The sequence below is a fragment of the Pseudorca crassidens genome, chromosome 19 (assembly GCF_039906515.1).
Source record: "Pseudorca crassidens isolate mPseCra1 chromosome 19, mPseCra1.hap1, whole genome shotgun sequence".
Lineage (NCBI taxonomy): Eukaryota > Metazoa > Chordata > Mammalia > Artiodactyla > Delphinidae > Pseudorca > Pseudorca crassidens.
The window spans coordinates 44,574,553-44,591,670 of record NC_090314.1 but is presented as its reverse complement, the minus strand read 5'-3'; the positions used below and the strand labels follow the sequence as shown (position 1 = coordinate 44,591,670).

The 17,118-nt window shown below is 58.9% G+C and overlaps 1 protein-coding gene and 1 pseudogene across 1 annotated transcript; both read left to right on the top strand.

The window, feature by feature from the left end:
• Positions 1-298: 298 nt before the first annotated feature.
• On the top strand, positions 299-5,496 carry LOC137211559 (keratin, type I cytoskeletal 17-like). Its single transcript, XM_067714020.1, has 8 exons — positions 299-831; positions 1,890-1,972; positions 2,367-2,523; positions 3,141-3,302; positions 3,901-4,026; positions 4,125-4,345; positions 4,436-4,461; positions 5,284-5,496. The coding sequence occupies exons 1-8, from the start codon at positions 373-375 to the stop codon at positions 5,376-5,378; spliced, it is 1,329 nt and encodes a 442-aa protein (XP_067570121.1). The 5' UTR covers positions 299-372; the 3' UTR covers positions 5,379-5,496.
• Positions 5,497-7,555: 2,059 nt separating this feature from the next.
• On the top strand, positions 7,556-15,334 carry LOC137211665 (keratin, type I cytoskeletal 16-like; annotated as a pseudogene).
• Positions 15,335-17,118: the final 1,784 nt, after the last annotated feature.

Genomic DNA, 17,118 nt, shown 5'->3' with positions numbered 1-17,118 from the left:
TTATTCCTCTTGTCCGTATTAGGTCATGGGAAAGCGCAGCTGAAGGGCCTGCCTGAATTACAAGTGACAGGCCTGAGACCAGGGACACGTACATACACACAAGCAGACGCCCAGCACGGGGGTTTGGAGAAATGATGCAAAGGCCCAACGGTGGGAGGGAAGGGGACCCACAGCCACCTGGGAGCTGGCGGGCAGCCAGCGGTGATGAAAGCCCAGGGGAATGGGAACAGAGGAGCGAACTTGCTGTAATCGTTACGCCCATTTGTTGGGGCCTATAAAGGAGGCAGGCGAGCCCCGGCAGCAACACACGCCTTGGGCCTCTCTCCTCTCGAGCCCTCTCTCCGTGTCTGTCTGCCACCCGCTGCCGCCACCATGACCACCAGCAACCGCCAGTTCTCCTCCAACTCCATCAGGGGCTCCTCTGGCCTGGGGGGCAGCTCGTCCCTCACCTCCCGCCAGCTGTCTGGCAGCCTGGGCAATGCCCTTGGGGGCGGCAGCTACTCTGGCTGCTACAGCTTCGGCTCTGGAGGCGGCTACGGCAGCAGCGACTACGGCAGCGGCGGCTACGGCAGCGGCGGCTACGGCATCGGCAGCGTTGGCACTGGTGGCAGTGGCTTTGGAGGTGGTGATGCGCTGCTGGGGGCCAGCGAGAAGGCCACCATGCAGAACCTCAACGACCGCCTGGCCTCCTACCTGGAGAAGGTGCGTGCCCTGGAGGAGGCCAACACTGACCTGGAGGTGAAGATCCGTGACTGGTACCAGAAGCAGACCCCAGGGCCGACTTCTGACTACAGCGCCTACTTCAAGACCATCGAGGACCTGAGGAACAAGGTAGGGGCTACGGTGGGAGGGGACCTGGCGGGGCACAGCTTTTCCTCCCCTACCTCCTGCCCTTGAGCAAGGCCTGGAGTCCAGCCTGGGGCTGCCCCAGGGTCTTGGGGAGCTAAGGACAGCTGGGATCCGGCTTGGCTTCTGGGAGCCCATTTGGGGCCACCTTGTGGCCTATGGTCTCTTTTTGGGGGGCAGCGGCCTGGGCTAGGGACAAGCAGGCCTTGTGGAGCTCCTTGGAGCCTCCGTTTCCCATCATGGAGCGTTTTGCCACCTTGTGTGATTGTAGGATGAGACGAGTGGATGCGTGTGGAGGGCTGGGTCCCTGGGGTCTCTGGGTACTCAGGCACCTCTTTCCTCGGAGCAAGAGGGGGATTTAGGGCTACGGTGGGGTCAGGGGTCTGGGTGAGCTCCTGCTAGCACCTGCTAGGAGGAGGAGGTGAGAGAGAGGGGGCGGGACCTCAGGAGGCCACTTGTGTGCCTTATTTGGGGACTTTTCTGGCTTCCCCATCTCTCCTGCTGAGCCCTCAAGACTGGGGCTCAGCAAACCTGGGGCGGGGCCGGGGCTGCCTGCTGGAGCCCGGGGTCAGGACTTAGCAGGGGTCATGACTTCTGATGTGGAACTACTCTTCGGTGAGGGTTCCTTTAGTCTTCCTTTTTGGGGGAGCCTCTCAGGGACACTATATCCCCAGCTGTAAAATGAGGTTTCCCATATCTGTCCTCTTTCCAGGACTTGGGAACAGCTTCTGCCCCGGGGCAAGCTCCCATTCTTTTCTTGCTCTCCTGCATTTCCAGCCTGGCATTCCCAGATGGCTGTCCACTCTGGTTTAAGGCAGAGCCTGGCATGGGGGAGGGGGGCAAGGTTTCAGCCATCAGACTGAGGCTGGCCCCGCCTCTCTTACCAACTGTAATGCAGTAAAGGGGAATGGCTGGGTGGGAAGGGAGCCTTCCTGGAGGAGGCAGCCGCATCCTGGCCCCCAGACAGAGAGACCCGCCTCAGAACCCTGGTCTGTGCTGAGCTACTCCCACCCAGTGACCTGATTACTCTCCCATCTTCCCAGATCCTCATGGCCACCACAGACAATGCCAACGTCCTGCTGCAGATCGACAACACCCGTCTGGCTGCTGATGACTTCCGTACCAAGTGAGCTCTGGCCAGAGGGTGCTGGGGAGGAACTGGGGGCACCCCTCCCTACCCCAGGACTCCTCAGTTGCTGGTGGCAAGGTCCAGGAGCTGGGGGAGGGGAGGTCCCTGCTAAGAGTCCTGCACCTCTTAGCCCAGGATGCAGCAAACGCAGCAGATGCTGAAGGTTGCTGGGCCTAGTCAGGTGATGGAAGAGCGAGAAGGGAGGCGGGAGGAAGAGGGGAGAGAAGCCAGGAAGCAGGGTGGGGGTGGGGCCTTGCCCTGCATGGTCCCAGGCTCCCAGGGCTGCGATGGGCTTCTACTCCACCCCCTCATCGTTCGGAGGCAGGGTGCTGGCCAGAACCTGCACCTGCCAGTCCAAGCATCTTGACGAAGTCTCTGGTTCCCTTCGCAGGTTCGAGACGGAGCAGGCCCTGCGCATGAGCGTGGAGTCCGACATCAATGGCTTGCGCAGGGTGCTGGACGAGCTGACCCTGGCCAGAGCCGACCTGGAGATGCAGATTGAGAACCTCAAGGAGGAGCTTGTCTACCTCCGGAAGAACCACGAGGAGGTGAGGCAGCCGGGGCAGTAGGTCAAAGAGGATGCTGAGTGGGTGGCAGGGCTCTGGGGCTGTGCCAGGTTGAGACTGTGGGAAGAGCACAGGTGTCCAGGCTGGTCGCCTTACAGCGCTGCTCTGTCTGCAGAGCCCTGATCCCCATGCAGGGCAGCCTCCTCCACGTACTACCTTGCTTCCCCGCATCTGGGGAGCCTCCCAGGGGCCCGCAGAGGCCTCTTCTGCCCCTCCTGCCTTCCCTCAGCAGGACAGGAGATAATCGAGGAGGTTGCCCCCTTGTCCCAGCTCAAACCCTCGAATCTGGCCCCTAGGTAGAAGTTTGGAAATTAGACGGGATGTTTTGGGGGCTCAGGCTTAAGAATTAGATTTTATCTTCAGAGAGCCCTCAGTCTCATGGGGGAAACACAGAATCTGTCCTCAGGGAACCCCTAGCCTGATGGTGGAGGCAAAGCCCACATAGAGCAGGTGAATAAAAATCATTCAGAGGGTCAGACAGTAGAGGGCAGGCAGAACAAAGGAGGTGTCCTTGGGAGGGGTCTGGAGAACTTGCGTGGGAAGGGTTGGGAGTGAGAGATCAGGATGCATGCCCACACCCACCATCCCCTCCTCCACAGGAGATGAAAGTCCTGCGAGGCCAGGTGGGTGGTGAGATCAACGTGGAGATGGATGCCGCCCCCGGCGTGGACCTGAGCCGCATCCTGAATGAGATGCGCGAACAGTACGAGAAGATGGCGGAGAAGAACCGCAAGGACGCCGAGGACTGGTTCTTCAGCAAGGTGGGGGCTGCCGCAGGCCAGAGGCCTTCCCCAGGGGATGGGGTGCAAGGCTTGAGTCCCCACAGTAAGCCCAGCGCCTGGCATCTTGGGTACCTTATCCCCGGTGAGCCACATGGACACCGGGGGTCAGGGTCGCCTGTTGCATCCACAGGCCTGGAGCTTGGCTGAAGCTGGGATCTGGTGGTGGGTAGGGAGCCCCCTCAGGAGCTTGCATCTGTCCCTCAAGAAGTCAGGAACTAGCACCAGGGGCCTGGCTACTGTCCTGACTGGTTCTCAAGTTTCCTATTCCCGTGCTTTACATTTGCAGGAATTAAAGATAAAACTTAACATCCTTTCAAAGGCTTCTGGTTTTGGGGAAGTGGGAAGCTGGTGAGAAGGCACTGCTCCCACAGTCAGGTTTGGGAGGAGGCCTGAGAGGCCCGGGGGAGGTCAGGAAGGTGGCCATGGTGAGGGGGTATTCGGGAGAGTGGGGGAGAGCCCAGGTGCCTGTCTGGGCACAGAGTGGGCCCTGCGCTGAGCGTATGGAGGCCACGGGGGTCACCTGACTTGGAGAAGGGAAGCTGGGCTCATGCTGCCCTGTCCTGTGTCCTGTTTGCAGACAGAGGAACTGAACCGCGAGGTGGCCAGCAGCAGCGAGATGGTGCAGAGCAGCAAGAGCGAGATCTCAGAGCTCCGGCGCACCATGCAGAACCTGGAGATCGAGCTGCAGTCCCATCTCAGCATGGTAGGGGCGCTGCCAGGCCTGGGTGGGGGGAGGTGCCCAGGTCCCTGGAGGGGGCACTGAGAACCCTTCTGACCCCTGCCCCTGCCGCTCTCCTGCAGAAAGCATCTCTGGAGAACAGCCTGGCGGAGACAGAGAACCGCTACTGCCTCCAGCTGTCCCAGATCCAGGGACTGGTCGGCAGTGTGGAGGAGCAACTGGCCCAGCTGCGCTGCGAGATGGGACAGCAGAGCCAGGAGTACCAGATCCTTCTGGACGTGAAGACGCGGCTGGAGCAGGAGATCGCCACCTACCGCCGCCTGCTGGAGGGCGAGGATGCCCAGTGAGAGGGGACCTGGGGCCAGGGCTGGGGGCCTGGGGCAGAGGTGAGGCTGAGACCCACATCTAATCTTCTCTCTCTTTTTTTTTGCAGGCTGACTCCGCACAAGTCCAGAGAACGTAAGCATCTTGGTAGCTGAGGGTGGGGCTGCACGGGGCAGGCGACCCACCTGTACGTTGCTGGGGGAGGGTGTCCAGGAGCTCCAGGAAGTGATGGCTGACCCTTGGCAGGGGTGGGGGAAGGGACCCGGTAGCGCTCAGGGTCCTAATCAAGTGAGCGGGACACTATCTGATCCAATGGGGGAGAGGCAGGGAAATGGCCCTTACCTTGGAGATCCTAGTCTGAGGTGGGAGACATGGTCCCAGCTCTGGGGACTCTCATCTGATGGGGAGGTAGGGACATGGTCTCACGATGTTTGCTCTTGGGACCCTACAGATGAGCAAAAGCAGTCTTGTTCTGGAGTCTCTTGTCTGATAGCAGAAAGGGACTTGGTCCTTGTCCTCCAGATCCCAGTCTGATGGGGAAGAAAAAATCCCAGCCCTGGGGCATCTAGTCTAAGGGTGTGGACCAGGGTCTTGTCTTGGAGATCTGCTTCTGAAGGGAGGGTAATCCAGGCCCTTGAGACTGCAGAGAAATGGAGACAGACCCCAGTCTGTGTAGCATCCAGTCTGTGCAGTCTTCCTCTTGCAGAAGGACATGTGGGTCAGAATCAAACTATCTATTTGGGAGGCAGGATTCACCCAGGGGCACCAGCAAGGAACAGGGTGAGAGGGAGGGAGTGGCAAGGTCGGGGGGACACCTGTGCGGATGTGATGTTGAGGGGCCAGCAGAGGCGTGGACACCAAGTGGCCATGGGGGAGAAAGCCGGCTCCACTCAGGGGGCTGGGGGCTAGGCCAGGACCTCTTGAGCCCCGCCCACCCTGAGTGTCTGTCTCCTGCAGCTGTGACCACCCGCCAGGTGCGCACCATTGTGGAAGAAGTCCAGGATGGCAGGGTCATCTCCTCCCGCGAGCAGGTCCAACAGTCCAACATCTGAGGACTCTGCTCCCCCTGCCAGCCCCTCTGGGGCCTCCCATTGGCTCCGCAGCCCCAGCACCCAGCTTCAGTCCCTTTCCCATCCCCCCTCCCTGACCAATAAATCTCGTTGACTGAGACATGGAATGCTCTCTGGTTGTGGCCACTGACGTGGCCGTAGCGCGGAAGGGGGGAACCGGTGGGGGGGGGGCGAATGGGGGCAGGGGGAGGAGTCCGTGGACACCCACTGTTGTTGACTTGGAGGTCAGGGGTCATCTTAGAGCAGGGTGAAGACTAGGTCTGGGCAGAACTCGAGGGGTGGGGGTTGCTTTTTATCTCCCAAGGGCTGGTGATCCCTGGGAGGGTGGTCCAGGCAGTGCCAGACCCAGGTTGAGGTCAGCGTGTCAGGGGCGGGTGTCTTAGGTGTCCTCTTCTTGGCCTGTAATTGGGTCCATGACCTTGGGCAGTGCCTTCCCCTCACTGAGCCTCATTTTCTCATCCATAAATGGACAAGAAGGTCTCAGGAACCAGAGACGCAGGGCTAAAGCATCCGCTCGGTTGCCCCGCACAGTCCTGTGGGCTGTGTCCTCCTCTAAGAGGGGACAAGGTGGGGAGGGGGCAGGGAGGCAGGCCAGGGCAGAAATCAGGATCCTCCTGAAGGGGGGGATGGAGGACGGAAGGCGGGGAGGCAGGCTGGGTGATTAGGGCCCAGGCTCCTGTGTGAGTCTCGGGAAACCCCTAGGAGGGGTTTGTGGGTCCGGATGCTCCCATGGCCTCAACCCCAGGAATGTGAGCTGAGACCTGTGCTTCCAGAGAAGGCAGGTGTGGGAGAGAGGGTGGGGCCTCTCCCAGGTGTGGGGGAGAGAGGGTGGGGCCTCTCCCAGGGATATGTCTTCAAATGGTGAGCTCAGGATGGGGCGTTCAGGGGAGGTCGTGCCGGGGGGCAGCACTGCCCTCCCTGGCAGTTCGTCCCCTCTTGGTTCCAGCAGCTTGGAGGTCAGGGAGGTGGGAAGCTGCCTCCTGGGGAAGGGGGAGGGGCCGTCCTGCCCCAGCCGCTCCAACACCCTCCAGCCTGGCCCCCGTCACTCCACGGCCAGGCGCTGAGCCAGCAGGAGAGGAGCCCCGGAAGTCTTTCTTTGAGTAAATCTGGAAACCACTGGGCCAGGCGGGTCTGATTTCCTGGTTTTCTTCAAGAAGTGGGGGTGGGTGGAAGGTGTTAACGGGAGGAGGGATGCCCTCACCCGGGTTCACTGACAGGCCCCCGCCAAACACGTGCTCTCGCCCGGTGCCTGGAGACTGAGGGCGCGGCCGGGGCAGGGAGGGGACAGAAGCAGCCAGAGCCCCCAGAGGCCCAGCGTGGTGGAGGCTTGGGACCAGCGGAGGCCTGGGAGAAGCAGGTGGGGCAGGGGCACGAGCACTGTCTATGACGTGGCCAGCGGGGTGTGAGGACTTTGGGCAGGTCACAGGCCCTCTCTGGATCTCAGAAGCCACAGTAAAGGAGGAGTGAGACGAGCCGCAGCTAACGGCCCTTCCGGCCCCGATCCCAGGGAAAGGGAAGACAGTGAATTCCTTTCCATGGCAGGGACGACAGGCAGCAGTCCAGGGCCCGTGTCTGCAGAGGCAAATGCCGGAATCAAAGGAGGCTGGGAGCGTGGGCTCCGCTCCTGCAGCAGCTGGCATCTCTCAGCTGCCTGGGAAGCAATCAGGGTGGGGATGGAGGGCAGGAGGGAGGGAGGCACCGTACCCACCAGGCCCCCACCGTACATCCAGCCACAACCGGGAGAACCAGCCCTGGGCTGAGGATGGCCCGTCTGGGGGTGATCTCATTTCCCTGAACGACAGTCCCAGGAAGAGGGGAGGGTCCAGGAAGAGGTGCCCATTATGTGGATGGGGACCCTGAGGCTCCGGGGAGCAGTGACTCAGCCCCTGTATGGAGCCTGGCATGTCAGGGGTGGAGCAGGGCGTGGGAGGGGAGGCAGCTACGCTGGGAAAGCGGCCACAGCCCCACTCCCTGCCCAACCCCAGGCTCTTAGGCAGGGCCCTCTCTCCCCGCAGACTCTGGGGGTGCACTTTTACTGATGGGGTGAGTGAGGAGGGGTCAGAGTGTGGGGCTGGGAGAGGCAGCCCCGGACTTCACCCTTCTGCGGGGGAAGAAGCCCCTGCACACAAAGCAAGTGGGTGGGTGGTCAGGAGGCCACAATGGGGGAGCAGCCGGACGTCCTGGGAGCTGCACCAGGAGAGCAGTGGCTGCGGTGCCGGGGCTGGAGGTCCACAGGGCAGAGTGCTGGGCCCAGAGAGGGAAAGCCCCGCCCTTTCCAGGAGTGCTCAGCCCAGGCCTGGGCAGGTGGGGGCCGCAGGGAGGAGTGCCTGGGGGTGGAGGCCTGTGGTCCCCTTGGGGATGGTACGGCTTTGTCCAGACACACCACGCTGACCCAGGCTGCTGGGGCCTGTGCCTGCGGCTGGACTGGGGGACCCAGCTGTGGGACTCTCCAAGGGACTCACATTCATCCACACCCACCCACCTGCTGCACAAGATGTTTCAGTGAGCCGGTCTGTGCCTCCCCTGGGTGCCGTCTCACCCACACTCGTACGATGGACACGCACACCTGATGCCCAGGCTCGGGCCGGCCACGGGTAGTCAGCCCCTGTGACTCTTCCTCCGCCTCGCCCACACTCTGGAAGGGTGACCTGACGGTGCTTTCTGCGGATAAATGACATGGCAGTAACACTGTCCACGGCACTGCGCCGCTCTGTGCCTGGGTCTGCACTGGGCCCGGGGGAAGCAAGAGACCCAGGCCCTGGTTCGGAGGGACCCTGAGGTACCCCAGTCCAGGAGTGGTAAGCCGGGCACAATGGCAATGCCTGCCCATCCTCCCTCAGCCCTTATGTAGTGTGTTCTCCTGTGCCACCCAGGCTTTGGGGGGCTGAGGGGAACAGAGGGACCAGAGCCAGGACAGTTCAGCCCCCAGGCAGAGTCCAGACTGTCACCCAGCTTAACCCAGCCACAGGCTCCCCTGAGGGCCCCTGGTTGTGCAGACCATGGTGAGGGGCTGCGAGAGGCCCTGCCTTGGAAGGGGGAGAGCCAACACTGTGGCGGAGGACCGCCCAAGGTGGGTAAGGCACTCACAGGCTCACCTCGATCCTGGGACCAGGCATGGGGCCGGAGCCTGCCTGGGGGCCACTTGTTCACTCCCAGAGAGCCTGTCCCCTCCCTGCAGGCCCCCTACCCCCCATTATGGCCTGAACACTCAGTGTTGGGGACGTCTCTACCTCCTCCAGACATTCTGCCCTGAGGGCCTCTCTGTCTCGTTCTTTGCATCTGAGTGTCCAGTGGCACATAGTAGGTGCTTTATAAATACCTGAAGATAAATGCAGTGACAGCCACCAGTCTGTGACAGCTGCTTTATTTATTTCACCTCTCTGTGCCTGCGAAGTGGTGCTGCCATTCCCATTTCCCAGAGAAGGAAACTGAGGCTCAGAGGGGAGGAACGACTTGCCTAGTATCTGGTCCCTGCTGGCCCGACTCCAGCCTGCTCTGTCCTGGCTCATCTGGCTCCTTTCTTTCTCCATCCTGCCCTGAAGCCTGTAACTGTGGCTGCCATCAGTGGCTGGGGACTTTGCAGCGACCTCCCCTCTCCCCTCAGGCTCCCTGGAGTCTCCTTCCCCTCCCTTCCCTCCCACAGCTGCCTCTTGGTCCCCAGCCTGGCTGGACACCAGAATCCCCTGGGAGCTTGTAAAACCTCCCCACCATCAGGCTTGTCCTGGGCAAGGCTGACGAAGTGGTTCAGAGCAGGGCCCGGGAATCTGTATGGGGATTCTCGTGTTCAGTCAGATTTGGGAATCGCTGCGAGTTGAGGTGTGGCATTGGCCAATAATATTTCCTGGCCAGTTCAGGTATGTGATGATGATACCTGGGATGGAGCTGAGCCGAGGAGAGAGGAAGGAGGCCTGGGTGGAGGAAGGAACCCACTGCCTGGAGGGTTGGTGGGAGTCTGTGCTCGGTGCAGACCAGGTCTGGTGATTCTGGATCTTGGCAACCTCGGAGCAGGTGTGCCTCACGGGCACGGAGGAAATGCCAGCTGCATCCTGCGGGCCGAGCATCCCAGGTTTCCTGCTGCACTGTGCTGTCTTTCCGGCCTTAGTTTTCTCTCCAGGGTCACATGATAAGTTCCAAGGTCAGAGACCACGTCAGCATCTCTCTCCTCCCTGCCACACCCCAGATGCTGGACACATGGTGGGTGCTTGGTCTGCGGTGTTGATTGAGTGATCTGATGGGTTGGTTGGCAACTTCCGGCAGCTTCTCAGTCCATGCAGGTCCCCGACCTCCAGGGCTGGGCCTGTGTGTAATCCCACCCCCGACTCCTCCAGGAATGGGGGCAGGGGCGGTGATCTGGTGAGAAGGGAGGTGGAGGGTTGGGGGGTGGTGCAGAGAAGAAGGAGCTCCCAGAGACTACTGGGAGAGTCAGTATGGACTTCGGTCAGGGTGCTGGACCTGGGTCTAGTCTCTGCTCCTCTGCTGCTGCTGCTGCTTTTTTTTTTTTTTAAATTTTTTTGCTGCGCCATGCAACATGTGAAATCTTAATTCCCCAACCAGGAATTGAACCTGCACCCCCTGCATTGGAAGCACGGAGTCTTAACAACTGGACCTCCAGGGAAGTCCATCTGCTCCTCTGCTTCTGTCCTGTTTAACATGGAACAAGTCTTTTGTGCTCTCTGGTTGGGGCTTGGTGGTCTTTGCTGACCTTGAAGGCCATTTCCAGTTCCGAAATTCTCCTGAATCTGTGATTGGACCTGAACTTCAGGCCCATCCTGAAGCCTGGGATGGTGGGGGTTTTGTCTAAGATTCCAGGGTCCCTTTTGCCTATTTTGGGGGTTAGGGGAGGGAATAGCAAGTTCTCTCTCCCAGGCCTGGCCCTGAAGCCATAGGCTGGGTACCAGCTCTGCTCATCCCTCGGGGCCCTGTGCCTCCAGATGAGGGACGTGATGTGGCAGAAACAAAGCCCTGGTTATGCTGAGACAGAATTTCCTGCCCCAAGGTTCAAGGTGGTATCGTCCAGCAGGACCCAGGCTGAGGCAAGCCCTCTTCCGCCTCCTCTCACCTCCACAGAGGCGCTGCAGAGCAAGGACAGTGGCCAGCTCTGTCGGTCACCCCCCAGGGCACCCCAAGGAGGCCTCTTTGTTGGGGTCCAGACCCCCCAGTCCTGCCTTCAGCCCTCAGGCCGATATCATGCCCACCACGGGCAGAGCTCATTCCAGGCACCTCGGGGAGGCAGAGGACGATGGACATGCTTGCCAGGCATTGTGGGAGAGTTGAAGACAGCCCATCTCTGGGGTCAAGTCCCGGCTCTGCAGCTTAAACGCAGTGCCTTTGGGCAAATCCCCCTCTCTCTGGTTCTCCCTCTCTCCTCCTCACCTCACAGGGTTGACTCAAGACAGTGATGTATGTTGGAGGGGCAAAAAGAGAGTGGTTCAGGATGGTGGAAAGGACTTGGGCTGGGCGAGCAGACAGACGGGGGCTCAAGCCCCAGCTCCTCACTGACTGGGGTCTTGGTAAGCCCACTTACCCTTCCAGCCTCCTCATCTGTGAACTGGTGGCAGGAATAAGGCCCCTCACAGAACTGTGTGGCATGTGTAAATACCTGAGCGTGGCAGGTGACCAGAGAGCCGCCTTCCCCTGTCTCCTCGACCGAACGAACAAAGTTGCCAAACCCAGCCTGGAAGCTGTGGACTCTCCAGAGAAAACTGTTGGGATCTGAGCCCTGGATACAGTGTGGGGTCTCGGAGTCTTGTGGCGGGGTTCGGGGTCACAGGCAGTACCAGCAGCAGGATGGAGATTCCCTCCCACCACAGTTTACGGTGGGTGCCTGTGATTAGGTGAAGCAATGTGCTGGGCGGGGGAGCTGCTCAAAGGGTGGGAGTGTGGGAGAGAAGAGGAGAGGGCAGGCATGTGGGAGGGGGGTGCCAGAGCATAGAGGTGGGCGAGGAGGGGTGGGTGAGGGGTAGCTGGGCTGGAAGGGAAGGAAGGGGAGGCTGGGGGTCAGGGCTGGCCATTGGGAAGGGGCCAGCAGGGTCCATCATGCATGTTCCTTTGTGGCTGGTGGTGTGCCCTCCCCTTTTACAGATGAGAAAACTGAGGTCCAGAGGCTCATAGACTAAAGGACTACCTATGCCATGCAGCTTGTACAGGGCAGAGCAGGGATTCAACCTTCTATCTGCTTGTTTCATGGTACACACCACTTCTGGAGGTCCTGGGGGCTCTAAGGCAGCCTCTGAAACTGGGATAAGACTCATAGAATTTTTAGAACTGGAAAGGACTCTGAGATTGCCCAGTTCAGGCTTGTCACTTTACTGAGGGCAAACAGAGGCCCAGAGAAGGTAGGTGGCGGGTGGGGGGCACAGGTCACACAGGGAGCAGAGCAGAGCAGGACCATGAACCCAGGTCTCCCGTCCACAGCCAGCCATGTAGGGTCCCCACAGCTGCATCCCGAGACGGCCCCTGGACAGCATCGCTGAGGCCATTCATCCAAGGCTGTCACCGTCGGGCAGGGAGTCCTTCCATGGGCTGACTCACTGCCCAGGGATGCAGTCACCACAAATTCGCCTGTGTCAGGGCACGGCTGGCCCCTCAGCCTCCAGGAACTAACTCCAGCTAGATTCCCGTTGCCTAGCGTGAGTCACCACCAACTTGAGTTGGTATGTTTTCTCTCAGCTCCACACCCCCCAAAACTGGGTGGGAACTCAGAGAGGCACACGGTGAAGTGAGTTGACCCCGGGCTGAATAGTCTGGAGTGGGGAGTTGGATGGGATCTGGAGTGATGAAATCCGGAGCGGTGCCCGGAGTCAGCAGCTGGGAGGGGCCCTCCTTCCTCACGTGCATATAAACGTTCCTGGAGTTTGAGGACCCCTCAGCATCCTCCCAGCCTCCCCGAGCACCTTTCTCTTCTCTCTTCTCACCACGACCACCTGCAGGCACCAGTTCACCTCCTCCAGCTCCATCAGGGCTCCTGTGGTATCAGCGGTGGCTCCAGCTGCGGGTCTTCCGTCCTGGCGGGAGGGTCCTGCCGGACCCCCAGTGCCTACGGGGGCCTGTCCTCCTCCCGCTACTCCTCCGGGGGTGCCTGTGGGCTGGGGGGCGGCTATGGAGGCAGCTTCAGCAGCAGCAGGAGCTTCGGTGGGGCCCTGGGTAGCATCTTCGTTGGAGGATATGGTGGTGGTCTTGGCGTCTGCCTCAGTGGTGGCAATGGTGGCCTCCTCTCTGGCAACGAGAAGCTCACTATGCAGAACCTCAATGACCGCCTGGCCTCCTACCTGGAGAAGGTGCGCACCCTGGAGGAGGCCGACACAGAGCTGGAGGTGAAGATCTGAGACCGGTACCAGAATCAGAGGCCCAGACTCGCCTGCGACTACAGCCCCTACTTCAAGACCATCGAGGACCTGCGGAACGAGGTGGTGTGGCCAGGTGTGCGACTCTGGTGGTGGAGTGTTGATAGAGGTCATGGCTGCAGTGGACCCTAGAAAAACGCTTGCTAGCATCTTCATTTTACAAACAGGGAGACTGAGGCCCGCTTTTGAGGAGTGGCCAGGGACTACTCAGAAGTGGTGGCAGAGGGTCCCTTTTTAGCATCAGGGTATCTGAACTGGACCTGGTACCCTGAATCTCTTACTCCCCGCAAGCATTCTTTGGATCAGCTTCTCTCCGAAGTAAGATGGGGCCCAGGATGGGGTGGCGGACACGTGGATGCATCCCCTGCACATGCTAAGCTGGGTGGAGAAGGCACCCTAGGCTGTCTGGGGGAGAGTAAAGACTGACCTGCGCGCCAGATAACCCCAAGTATGGTGAGGCTCCTTTCCCCCCTCTTTGCTATTCACCCCTGAGCAGCAGGGCCTTGGCTAACCAGACGTGTCCTTCACCCTCTCTGCAGATATTCGAGGCCACAATAGAGAATACACAGCCCCTTCTGCAGATTGACGATGCCAGGCTAGCAACCGATGACTTTAGGACCAAGTGAGTGGCACTGTGGTGGGCTGAGGACAGAGAGTAGAGGGCAGGGGGTGAGCAGTGGGGTTGTCCAGACAGGAGGACCAGCAGGCCTTGAGCCTCAGAAGCTTCATGATGGACCCTGAGGCCCTGACCTTTGTCTTGCCAGGTATGAGCATGAGCTGGCCCTGTGCCAGGGCATGGAGGCTGACATCAATGGCCCGCGCAGGGTGCTGGACGAGCTGACCCTGGTAAGGACTGACCTGGAGATGCAGATCAAGGCCTGAAGGAGGAGCTGGCCTACCTGAAGAAGAACCACCAGGAGGTAAGGCTGCTGCTGGCAGTGGGAGGCTGATCCAGTGGGGTTGCAGATGCACCTGGGGCCAGGGAAGGGGGCAGCTGAGCTGACCACCTCCCCCCATCTCTTCCTAGGAGATGTTTACCCTGCGGAGTCAGACCAGCGGGGACGTCAGTGTGGAGGTGGATGCTGCCCCCGGTGTGGACCTGAGCCACATCCTGAATGAGATGTGCGACCAGTATGAACAGATAGCAGACAAGAACCGCAGAGATGCCGAGGCCTGGTTCCTGAGCAAGGTGTTATGGGTCCTCAGTCCTGCTGCAGGACTTCCCAGCCTGGGTGCCTCTGGAGTGCCCCACACCTTCTGTTCTTTCCTATCTCAGAAAGAGGAGCTGAGGGGCTTCCCTGGTGGCACAGTGGTTGAGAGTCCGCCTGCCGATGCGGGGGACACGGGTTCGTGCCCCGGTCTGGGAAGACCCCACATGCCGCGGAGCACTAGGCTAGGCCCGTGAGCCATGGCCGCTGAGCCTGCGCGTCCGGAGCCTGTGCTCCGCAGCGGGAGAGGCCACAGTGGTGAGAGGCCCCGCGTACCGCAAAAAAACAAAAAAAAAAAAAAGAAAGAGGAGCTGAACAAAGAAGTGGCCTCTAACAGCGAGCTGATGCAGGACAGCCGCAATGAGTTGAATGAGCTCCGAAGGTGCTCCAGGGCCTGGAAGTCAAACTGCAGTCCCAGCTCTGCAGGGTAAGAAGGATCAGGCCCAGCCCAGACTCCAAGTCGCCAGTAATGGCACCGCCCCCTGTAGTGGAGCATCCCCGCAGTACGGTTCCATCTCTCTTTTCCCAGGAGTGGGTTGGAGGGATCACTGTACCCATTATATAGATGGAGAAATGAAGGCCCAGAACAAACGGTGGAATAAGTTTTCTCCATGTTGTCTAGCCAATAAGTAGCCCAGCTGGGGTCAAAAATCCATGCACCTCTCAGGAAACCTGCCCAGAGACCTGGGGGGACAGCAGTGACCCCCTTCCGTTGACTCTCTCTTTTGCTCTCTCCCATTCACAGAAAGCATCCCTGGAGAAGAGCCTGGAGGAGACCAAAAACCGCTACTGCCTGCAGCTGTCCCAGATCCAGGGGCTCATCTGCAGCGTGGAGGAGCAGCTGGCCCAGCTGCGCTGCGAGATGGGACAGCAGAAGCACGAGTACCAGATCCTTCTGGACGTGAAGACGTGGCTGGAGCAGGAGATCGCCACCTACCGACCCCTGCTGGAGGGTGAGGACACCCAGTGAGTGGGGACCCCCCCCCCCCCGTCCTGCCCCACAGACCCTTCAGCCCCACCCCTGCTGCTCCCAACACACCTAACCGCTCTACCTTTTCTCCCCTACAGCCTCTCCTCCCAGCACCCATCCGGCCAGAACTATGTTTCCTGCGAAGGTAAGGCTCCTGAGAGTCCCGGAGCCGCCTTTGCCCACCCGCCGGCCTCACCACCTGAAGGCCTGGGTCCAGCCCCTGCTCGCCCCAGCTGTCTCCCCTCCCTCTCTGCTGGTGGTGGTTTCATAAAGCTGACTTTCTGGTTGATGCAACAATCCTGTGTGGTCTCCATTCCTGAGCTGATGGGACGGGAATTGGAGGTGCCTCCCAGGAATCTTCTGGGACCTCACAGCCTGAGGGATACAGGAAAAAGCCAGGCTCAGAAGAGCTTGTAGGGTCTTCCCTGAAGACCTGCATGCTCTCGGGGGAGCGGGAGTTGGGACGTAGGATGGGAGGGAGCTCGCTCGTGTTGACAGATGCTGCGTGAGGCGTTCTACAGCAGCTCTTTCCTCCGACTCACCTGGCGACTCTGTGAGGGGGCCGTGGTCAGGCTCATCTTGGTGCTTAATGTCACACAGACACGAAGTGGCACAACGGTGGCTCAGGTCTGTCCAGCTGCAAAGTCCATGTCTTTCTTTTATACGGCTCTATCTTTTTAGGTATTTTAACCCAAGACTCCCAAGCTTGAGCTCCTCACTCTACCCCTCGGAGCCTCACCTTTGCACACAATGATTTTAGTGTTGGATGGTGGAGGGAGAGCCTGCTGCCTTGGGGGTGGTATCCACGGTTAGGACTGAATCTTTCTTCTTCCAACCTGCTCCCCCTCGTCACTCCCATCAACTCCCTCCTCTTCCTCGTTCCCCTCAGCCAGTGAATCATGTGCCAGCGAGTCCCCTAGAAATATCTGTCACCCCTGCTTCCTCTTCATCCCCACGACCACCGCCGCCATCAGACTTCCTCACTCCCTAGAACTGGGCCCAACCTACTAATTGGAGTCCCTTGCTGTCCATCTCCCCCACCCTCACTTCTACCTAATGACCTTTCTAACGAGAATGTGGTACAGATCAAGAATAAGGAGGCCGTCAGGACCCCTCTGTTCAACCACCTGTGCTGTTCCCTCTCTCCTGGGATGCTTGGCCTTCCCGTCTCAACCCACTGTGGTGCTTCTCCCCACCCCCTGCCCTGCACCGCATGAATCCACCCTACTTGGCTATTGAGGTGTACCGCACTTCTCACTTGCGGTGGATGCCTTCTATATTTTAAAATTTTGATTAAAAAATCAAAGTTATGGGAATTCCCTGGCGGTCCAGTGGTTAGGACTCGGCGCTTTCACTGCCGGGGCCCGGGTTCAATCCCTGGTCGGGGAACTAAGATCCCGTAAGCCATGCAGCGTGGTCCAAACAAAACAAAACATAAGAAAACAAAACAAAAAAAATCAAAGTTATGTCTGTAGAACATAATTAGATTTTTATGAAAAAGAGCCATTCCCAGGCTGACATCCCCAGGTGTCACACACCTCCATACTTACCTCCCACTTTCAAGTCTTAGTTCTTACTTTTATCATTTGTCTCCTTCTTTCCTTTTTCTTTTTCTTGAATATTATTTTATTTTTTTATATAGCAGGTTCTTGTTAGTTATCCATTTTATACATATTAGTGTGTGTATGTGAATCTCAATGTCCCAATTCATCATCCCTCACCCCCCCCGCTTTCCCCCCTTGGTGTCCATACGTTTGTTCTTTACATCTGTGTCTCAATTTCTGCCCTGCAAACTAGTTCATCAGTACCATTTTTCTAGGTTCCACATACATGCGTTAATATACGATATTTGTTTTTCTCTTTCTGACTTACTTCACTCTGTATGACAGTCTCTAGATTCATCCACGTCTCTACAAATGACCCAATTTCATTCCTTTTTATGGCTGAGTAATATTCCATTGTATATATGTACCACATCTTCTTGACCCATTCGTCTGTCAATGGGCATTTATGTTGCTTCCATGAGCTGGCTATTGTAAATAGTGCAGCAATGAACATTGGGGTGCATGTGTCTTTTTCAATTATGGTTTTCTCTGGGTATATGCCCAGTAGTGGGATTGCTGGGTCATATGGTAATTCTATTTTTAGTTTTTTAAGGAACCTCCATACTGTTCTCCATAGTGGCTGTATCAGTTTACATT